Source organism: Neolamprologus brichardi, chromosome 15 (genome assembly GCF_056152115.1).
Source record: "Neolamprologus brichardi isolate AB-2024 chromosome 15, ASM5615211v1, whole genome shotgun sequence".
NCBI lineage: Eukaryota > Metazoa > Chordata > Actinopteri > Cichliformes > Cichlidae > Neolamprologus > Neolamprologus brichardi.
The window spans coordinates 1,070,496-1,078,780 of record NC_142118.1 but is presented as its reverse complement, the minus strand read 5'-3'; the positions used below and the strand labels follow the sequence as shown (position 1 = coordinate 1,078,780).

General features: G+C 42.5%; 1 protein-coding gene across 2 annotated transcripts; it reads left to right on the top strand.

Moving 5' to 3' along the window:
- Positions 1 to 404: 404 nt before the first annotated feature.
- pla2g7 (phospholipase A2, group VII (platelet-activating factor acetylhydrolase, plasma)) lies at positions 405 to 8,032 on the top strand. Of its 2 annotated transcripts, none has more exons than XM_006792965.3 (11): positions 405 to 705; positions 1,021 to 1,148; positions 1,345 to 1,495; positions 1,759 to 1,852; positions 1,952 to 2,020; positions 3,101 to 3,272; positions 3,870 to 3,983; positions 5,765 to 5,856; positions 6,062 to 6,232; positions 6,319 to 6,467; positions 6,654 to 8,032. In XM_006792965.3, exons 1-11 carry the CDS (start codon positions 642 to 644, stop codon positions 6,752 to 6,754), a joined length of 1,305 nt encoding a protein of 434 aa, XP_006793028.1. In that variant the 5' UTR covers positions 405 to 641; the 3' UTR covers positions 6,755 to 8,032. The 2 variants fall into 2 exon arrangements, with proteins under 2 accessions (XP_006793028.1, XP_006793029.1); XM_006792966.3 differs by having other exon boundaries at positions 405 to 549; positions 6,654 to 8,031.
- Positions 8,033 to 8,285: the final 253 nt, after the last annotated feature.

Sequence of the window (8,285 nt, the reverse complement as noted above, 5' to 3'; positions counted from 1 at the left end):
ACAGACACTTTAAAAGTGCCATTTTCACTGAGAAGCCAGCGCTTATATGCAGCTGCTTTGGCAACAGCACCTTGGCTCACACGATATTAATGAAAATATTAATTAAAGGGTCGATGATTGTTGTAAACAAGTGCAACAAGTGATCCCAGAGCTGTCAGCGAGAGTCGCTGCGATAAACCAGAGCCGTAAACAGAGCAGTTAACACAATTTCATACGCCTGGTTGAGTTTATATTTAGAGCCGCCAATGTCGTAATTACAGTAATGATAGAATCATGATTGCCAACTGTTAAATAATATGACATGTAGGTCATTAAGGTTTCAGTTGGGGGACGCCATTAGGCCGGCAAAGGCAGGACTGCCACAGTGACTCAACACCGTTCATCCACTACTCTGGTTTAGCCCCCTCCTATGCTAGCAGCGGCTAGCTGACAAAAACATTAACCACTCCCAAAGTAGTACATTTATCCTGTGACTGCTCTGTCAGTCCACGGTGATATTGCGAAACTGATGCAGAAACAGCGGGCAGCGCTCGCACTTCTGTATCTCCGGTAGGCTTTTGTTTTATTTAACGAGTGTTACCGGCAGCTAAAGAGGAGATAGAGAACGTTTGGATAGGTCGCTGTCAAAAGTGCTCTAGTCGATGTTTTCTTATGGAGGGTTTGTTCAGTTAGGAGTCAAGAGAGTTAACGCGTGGGCGAGGACAGGTAGGAGTTAACACGCCACGTTTTGGGTTTTGTTTTAACTGACAGCACAAACACTTTGACCCGTTTAGTTAAATGTGCGATTGTGTGGGGCTCTGCGGTTAGATCAAGGGTAAACTTCGCGACTCGGTCTCATATACGGCTGGTTACAGTTACCACAGTGAACAAGTTTTTGCCTTTCATTTGATACTAATAAACTATATAATAATACAGTCTGCATATACACATTTATTCATTGCAGTCAGTAGCTTCCTGATATCTTTCCCTTTTATAGAGCAGCAGTATTGATGTACACGTGTGTGTGTTTCTATTTGCCAGACCACAGGAGGTCCGCGCTCGGTTTCTTCACCATGGGCAGCAGCTGCAGTAACCACCTCGGGATCCCTCCAGGCAACGGCCCAAACGCTGTGGGCTGCACTGACTTCATGATGGACCACACTGCAGAGGTACAAGCAAAAGAAAACCTTTGTTCATGCTGACATGTAACAGCTGAGGTCACATATTTGTGTTTGACACTCTTGAGTGTGCTGCAGATGCTGGGCTGGGTACCCACGGGTATTTGGGCCAAACAGGCTGCTGACATCACGGGAGCAAATGGCCTTCTGCTGAGTTGCTTGAACTAACTGTCTGTCTCTCCAACAGGGCACCTTCTTCCGGCTGTACTATCCCTGTCAGGAGATGGAAAGTGCAGGGAAGCCTGACTGGGTCCCATACAAGGAGTACTTTAATGGTTTGGCTGACTTCATGAAAATGAACAGGGCCCTCAGTGAAAGGATCTTCAACTACCTCTTTGGTGAATAAATTAGGAAAATCCAGTATTTCTAATGATTTCATGGCATAAAATTGACTATTTTTTCTCAAGTCTTGTGTGCTTGTGCTTCCACCGCCAACCTGACAGTCCATTTCTCTGTGGTGTAAAAGTCACATTTATTTGGTCAGGACAGCAATATTATATGACTTTAGTCACTACAAAAATAGAAAGATGGTTTCTTTCATTTTCTAATTTGGTTAAAAAAATAGGCAAAGTGAATGTTCCTCATTTTTTATCTATTTCAGGGTCCTTCAAGATCCCAGCCTATTTGGATGCTCCATTTAAATCAAATGAAAAATGTCCCGTGATCATCTTCTCCCACGGCTTGGGAGCTTTTAGGTACACACACAATGCATTTGTTTTTTTTATTTCATCACTCCTGCAGCAATAATCGTTACAAGTTCTGCTCACACTGTGGCTCCTGTGATTGTTTCTCAGGACCTTGTATTCAGCGATATGTGCAGAAATGGCCTCTCAGGGCTTCATCGTGGCATCAGTGGAACACAGGTAATTTTCCAATTTAGTTCATATGTCATTTTTATTCCATTAAACACCAACTGTTCTATAGCAGGGTTGTCAAACATAGGGCCCAGGGGCCAGTATCGGCCAGGCAGAGACTCCAATCGGGCCCACTGGAAAGCTGTCTGCCCAGTGTGATGTTGTGTATGTACGGTCAGCAAGGTCTGTCATCTCGGTTGTGGCAACTGCAACTGACAAATAAAATCTCTCTTCTCTATGGATTTGAAACTATTAACTGTATTTAAAGTTTTACAGACCATTGTGTCCATGCTACACCAGAAAGTTACTGATAGATACAAAAAATTAAATGACAGAAAAGTTCCCATTTTTTGAGCATCTACTAAAGATGTTTTTACTATAAAAAGGTACATTATTCTAAATGCATGACAGTGTGCACAATGAGCTAGCAACAGTGTTTCTCTTATTTTACACATGTAACAAAACTAAGACAAATTGTTGCAATTGCACTTCTTTTCCTCATATGAAGATATCTCAGGGATTAATTATGTTTCAACATCTTTACACTGACAGAAATTGGAGTTTCTGACCTTAAGTGGTCGCACACTTAAGGTCAGAGTGGGTCGTATGTGGCCCACGATGTAAAATGAGTTTGAAATCTGTGCTTTGTCATCTTCATTTGGAGGAAATCGTAGCTGAACGTTTGTCCTCTGCTGTTGTTTGCTTGGCTGTCTGTTTATGTGTGGAGTAGGAGTGGAAAGGGTGTGCAGACAATGGTATGAACCAGCTCATCACAATTCTTTTCAGTATGCAGACAAGGGGGACCGTATGGAGATGAACATAATGGCCACAGCTGGCCCGTCACTTACGGTGATGGAAGTGATATTTTGCTGAATTTTAGCAGCCGGCGACATGCTGACAAAGCCGCAGACAGAGCACACGGCTGCAGTGTGAGAGCAACAACATGAGAGTGACTTTGCTTCTTACAGAGAGAGGGCCAGGATGTGCTCTCTGCATGTGTCTACACCATAACTGTTCCAAGTAACATGAAGGAAGTAATTTCTGTTCCCAGGGCTGGAACTACAGGTTATGTTTATTTTTCTCCCACAGAGACCAGTCGGCGTCAGCTACGTATTATTTTTGTGAGAAGCCAGAGTCAGAAAGGTCAAATGCAAGTTTGACAAAATCATCCGGTGCCACCCAACAGAGCTTGGTGAAGGAGTGGATGTACTACAGAGCTCTGCAGCACGGAGAGAGCGAATTCCCCCTCAGAAACAAACAAGTATGTTGTTGCAGAGATTACCCACAGACTCCCTCTGTGGGTTTAAAATTCAGCCTCTTGATTGCATAACATGTGAACTTCATACCCGCTTGCTCGCAGGCAGCTTGGCACTGATGTTAAAATCAAACCACATCCTTGTTTGTTCTAGCTGACATTGTTGTTTTCATCTGGGCACGTTACGTTAAACAGCAAGCGTGTGGTCACATCCATTTATCTTAAAGCTGAAAGGAACGAGGGAGTGCAGATAGCAGTTGGCTTTTTAAATCTACGATTAAGGCGAGGGATATTTCTTTTTTTTCTGTTCATCAGAGTAGTTTTGCAAAACTCACAGTTCAACACAATCCTGGTTTATCTTGTAGTCCAAGTGCAGCAGCTCAGCTCCACTAGAGCTTCCTGTCCCCTCCCTTTAAGAGAAGCTCCCTCTGATTGGCTGCCCACCATAAACAAAAGTTTAGGGAGACCGGGAGTATATAAATCCCATAGTAGGGGAAAAAAGATGGTTTTGTTTGTCGTATCTGTACAGATGTCGTGAATGTAAAGGTAAATATTAATGGCGCCTTAAAGAAACAGAATGAATTCATTTGTTTCATCTTTCAGGTGAAACAACGAGCAGATGAATGCATTCTGGCTCTGGATAAACTCACTGAAATCAACTCAGGAATCTCAGTGCAAAATGTTCTGGAGACGCACTTCGACTGGTCGACGCTGACGGTAAGCTTTTGGTTACCTCTGGCTGTGACATGCATGCAGGACAGCTGACATGCATGCATGTCATGCAGTGTGTGGTAGCAAACACAATAATGGAAATGTGTCACAAGATGCAGAAAGTAGCTGTAACATGAGCATGGGGCAAGTTGGCAAGTGTCACAAGGCTCCAGGAAACGCAGTTTGTGGGCGTGTGTTAGACGTCTCTTTGAAGTTTGATCAAAGCTAAAAGGCAACAGTTGCAGCCTTTTAGCTTTAGTGTTTAAAGCTGAACTCTTCTCACCTTCGAGGTGAACAGCTGATGCTGTTACCTGGGAGAGCAAAGTGTGCTGGTTACTGACACATGACAGAGTGACATACATTAAAGGGTTAACCTAGCAACCAGCCGTCGGCAACAAAGCGGTGATCCTGTGTGGACCCCCGTCGTAGGAAGCAGACATTCCAGCCTCTGGTTACCTAGGCAACTTCCAATCTATTTATACTCCTGTCGTGTGTCAGTCAGGGGTATTCTTCACTGCTTCGATTGCTCAACTTGAAACAGAAAAGTTTAAAGAGTAGATCAGGAAGCAACGGCAAGGTTTTGACCAGAGACCACAGAGTGGTGCAACTTCAAGCTGGGCGAAGAAACCACTGACAAAGCGATGTAGGCTAACCCAGCACTCAACCTTTCTAAGCTTTGAGGTGAAGTATTGCAAAGATGATGCTGATTGACATACGGGGCAGGTGTGTACAGCACAGAGTGTCTGCAACAAACATCAGCTCCAAAGCGATGAATGGTTGAGTGAACTGCTTCCTGTGTGCACATCCTTAAATTCCAGCACTTGTTCAATTTCTTAATCATTTCTTAGTTCACAAAAAGTCAGCTTGTACATTTGGAACATCTGTTTCAGGGTTTTCTGTGTGATGCTTAGAAGACCAACGAGTGTTTCTAGCAGTGTTGTATCTTTGTGGTTATTGCAACTTTCCCTAAAGTCTCGAGCTTCCAAAGTTCATTTACCAGCACATTTTTTTTATATATAAGCTTGGCACCAAAAGTCTTATTTAGTTGACTTGATTGTATCAATGCTTCTGGGCAATAAGTCTTAGACCAGGCTTATTTATTTCCCCCACATTTTGCCACAAGTTTGAAAAAGTTGCCAAATCTTCTACTTGGTGTCATTTATTGAACTCTGAAGACATAAGAGTCATAACAACAGCATGTGGAGGAACCACACACGGCCACAACAGCATGGCACCTGCTCCTCGTGCTGGTCACGCAGTGCTGTGGTATAGCTTCCCATTCTTCAACCACTACTTTTGGTTTTGTTGGCTGACTTGTGAAAAACACTGTTAAACTGCCAATATGTCTTGTTTCTTCATACTTTGCTCATCCCATCCAACGCCACACAAGAGTCGACACAGAATAAGCTGTTCGGCATCGGCCCGCACAAATGCGTTTTCCTTACAAACGTGGCACCAAATATACTTTGCAGCTGTAGATTATTGGCAAGAAGCATTGGTACAACAAAGAAGTATCAAACACAAAGTTCTTACTTTTTGTGCTGCCGTGTGTGTATAAACAATAAAATGACATCAACTAGTTTCAGATGACTTCGAAAGTGCACTGAGGAAAAACCTGAGTTAGCCTCAGCTTATCCATCAGCTGCAGAGTCCAAAGTTCATGAAATGCTGTTTTGCATAAAGAACATCAGCAGACTTTAATCTGTGATGAGGAAAAATGTGAAACGCAGTGGAGTAAATTTCATTTGTGCTGATTTCGTAATTCTCTCTCATGTTCTTGGTAACAGAACTCCATGGACCTGTGCAGGATAGCAGTGATGGGCCATTCTTTTGGAGGAGCAACAGTCATAGAGGCTCTGTGTAAAGAGGTTAAATTCAAGTATGTTTTTATGGGACTTTTGGTTTCCAGTCTTTTATCACTTCTTGTAACTGCACTCTTATTGTCCATAATGTCTGCAGGGCTAGAGCTGTGTGCATGAGGGCATTTCACTTTGCTTAGTATACATTAGAAACGTGTGTTACAGGCAGCAGTCACAGACCCAGATTATTGAAAGTAATAACCTGGCCTGCTATGGTGCAAACAGGTGTGGAGTAGCACTAGACTCCTGGATGACTCCTTTAGACGATGAGATCTTTCCTCGGGTGAAGCAGCCAATCTTTTTCATCAACTCAGAGAAGTTCCAGTGGGCGGGAAACATCAGCCGCATGAAGAAGCTCGACTCGGCCGTCATACAGAGGAAAATGATCACCATCAGGTACCACTACTGGTCTGCTGCACTTTCATTCAGAGACTTTGGGCTGATTTTGTGATGACGTCTCTTCTTCACCTGCTTTCTTTCAGAGGTACAGTCCACCAGAGTTTCCCAGACTTCACCTTTCTCACAGGCAACTGGATCGGGAAGCTGATGAAACTCAAAGGAGAGATCGACCCAGAGCTCGCCATAGACCTGTGCAATAAAGCAACACTAGCGTTTCTGCAACGCCATCTCGGTAAGAGCTCCTGCTAGTCGTTCGTCAGATTTAATCATGTAATGCAGGAACACACTTCAGCTGTGGGCACATTAAAGCTGTTTCATAGGATTAATAGATGTGTACGGCGGTATCAGCTGAGCTGTGAGGAGTTGGCTGTTGGTCTGCATGAAGTAATGCTCTGCTTATTGTGCAAAACTCTTGCAGGCCTGGAGAAGAACTTTAACCAGTGGGACCCTCTGATAGACGGAGAAGATGAAAACCTCATCCCAGGAACTAATGTCAACTTGCTTCAGTCCGCCATCTGAACCGGCGCTGTGCCTCTTATACTGTGGCCTCTCGCATTCGCCTTGTGCGCAGGAGTCAGTGCAATGGGTTTAAAATGTCAAGTCAGGCCTACTTGGCATTTTTTTTAAGCACATTTTACAAACTGGAAATAATTTGTAAAGCAGTAATCAGATGGAAATCTAATCTCTACCTCATCAAAGGATGGATTTATTCTTTCTGGATGGATCAAGCACTCAGCGTAGTGTTTGTTTCAGGAGGCCTGAATGTTGCAAACGAGCAGCTTGAAACTTTCTTCTCACTGTTGGTGACATCTTTACTATAAGCTGCAATTTCTTAACAAATCTTTGTAATCAGTTTTTATCTTTTAGTGTAAATAAATCCAAATGTTTCTGTACCTCTTTGGACCTTTGAGCAAAGACAAGGTACTCTATGATTGCTGTGTGATTATGTAATGCGGCCTATGATGACAATCTTAAGTTATAGAAAAGATTATAGAATTATGTGATAAAGATTATTAGACAAGCTAGCATGTAAAAGGCATCCAGTAACTTCAAGAACATCTTTCAATGAATATTGTAAACACTAAAAAGCTGCTTTAAACATCCCATTGGCCATAAGCCACCGTACAGTTCTTTCCTTGCTATGTAACTTTTATACACAACAGAAATCCAATAAATCTGGTTTCTTTACAAATGTTTAGCACTCATTTTTTTTAAAAAACACTTCATTGATCAGTTTGTGGCAGTAAGGCTATAAAATTCAATCTTTAAAGGGAGTCCACAAATTAAAATACTAAGGCAACAAGACGACAGGAACAAACCATAAGTAACAGGCAGTGAATTAAACCTGTCTCAGTTATGAAGCTTGCTCCGGGCGTTCTGTGAATGGGAGAAAACTGACAAGCAACAAGGTGTCAAACATAAGGCCTGAGGGCCAAAACTGCCCCAGCAAAGACTCCAATTCGACCCACTGGAGAGCTTTAGAAACACGAAGGACTGCATAGAGTTTGAACTTCTGTCTTTTCATGTGTCTTACAGCTTTTCCTGTTGATCACTGCCATCCGTACCACACCAAAGCATCAGGACATTTTCTGTGATTTCATGGAAACTTTACATTCTAAATGTATAATTACAGGACAGTGTGAGCAATGAAAGCTTTTCTGTAACTTTACAGGTGTATCATGTAGTTTCACCCGTCCCACCCGCTGTATGTGTGCACAGCTGGGTGTCCACTAGTTAATGTGTGACAACAGAACTGTTATGTTTGTTTATATGAAGCCACATCGCCTTACGGATATTAATCAGTGTCCAATTCTATATCTAGATATCGCTATAAAAAATAAAATAAACTTTTAAAAAGTAAAGATTTCCATCTGTAGCTTGTAAAAGTGGTTTTTAAACACTGGGTATGTTCATAATGTTAAAGCAACCGTTTCCAACACCATGAGGACGATGATCGAAATGTTTTACAGGGACAAACATGAAACATTTCTAAGACGCGTTCCTTTTTAATAAAATGTTACAGAAACTAATTAAATGGGGAAGCAAAACC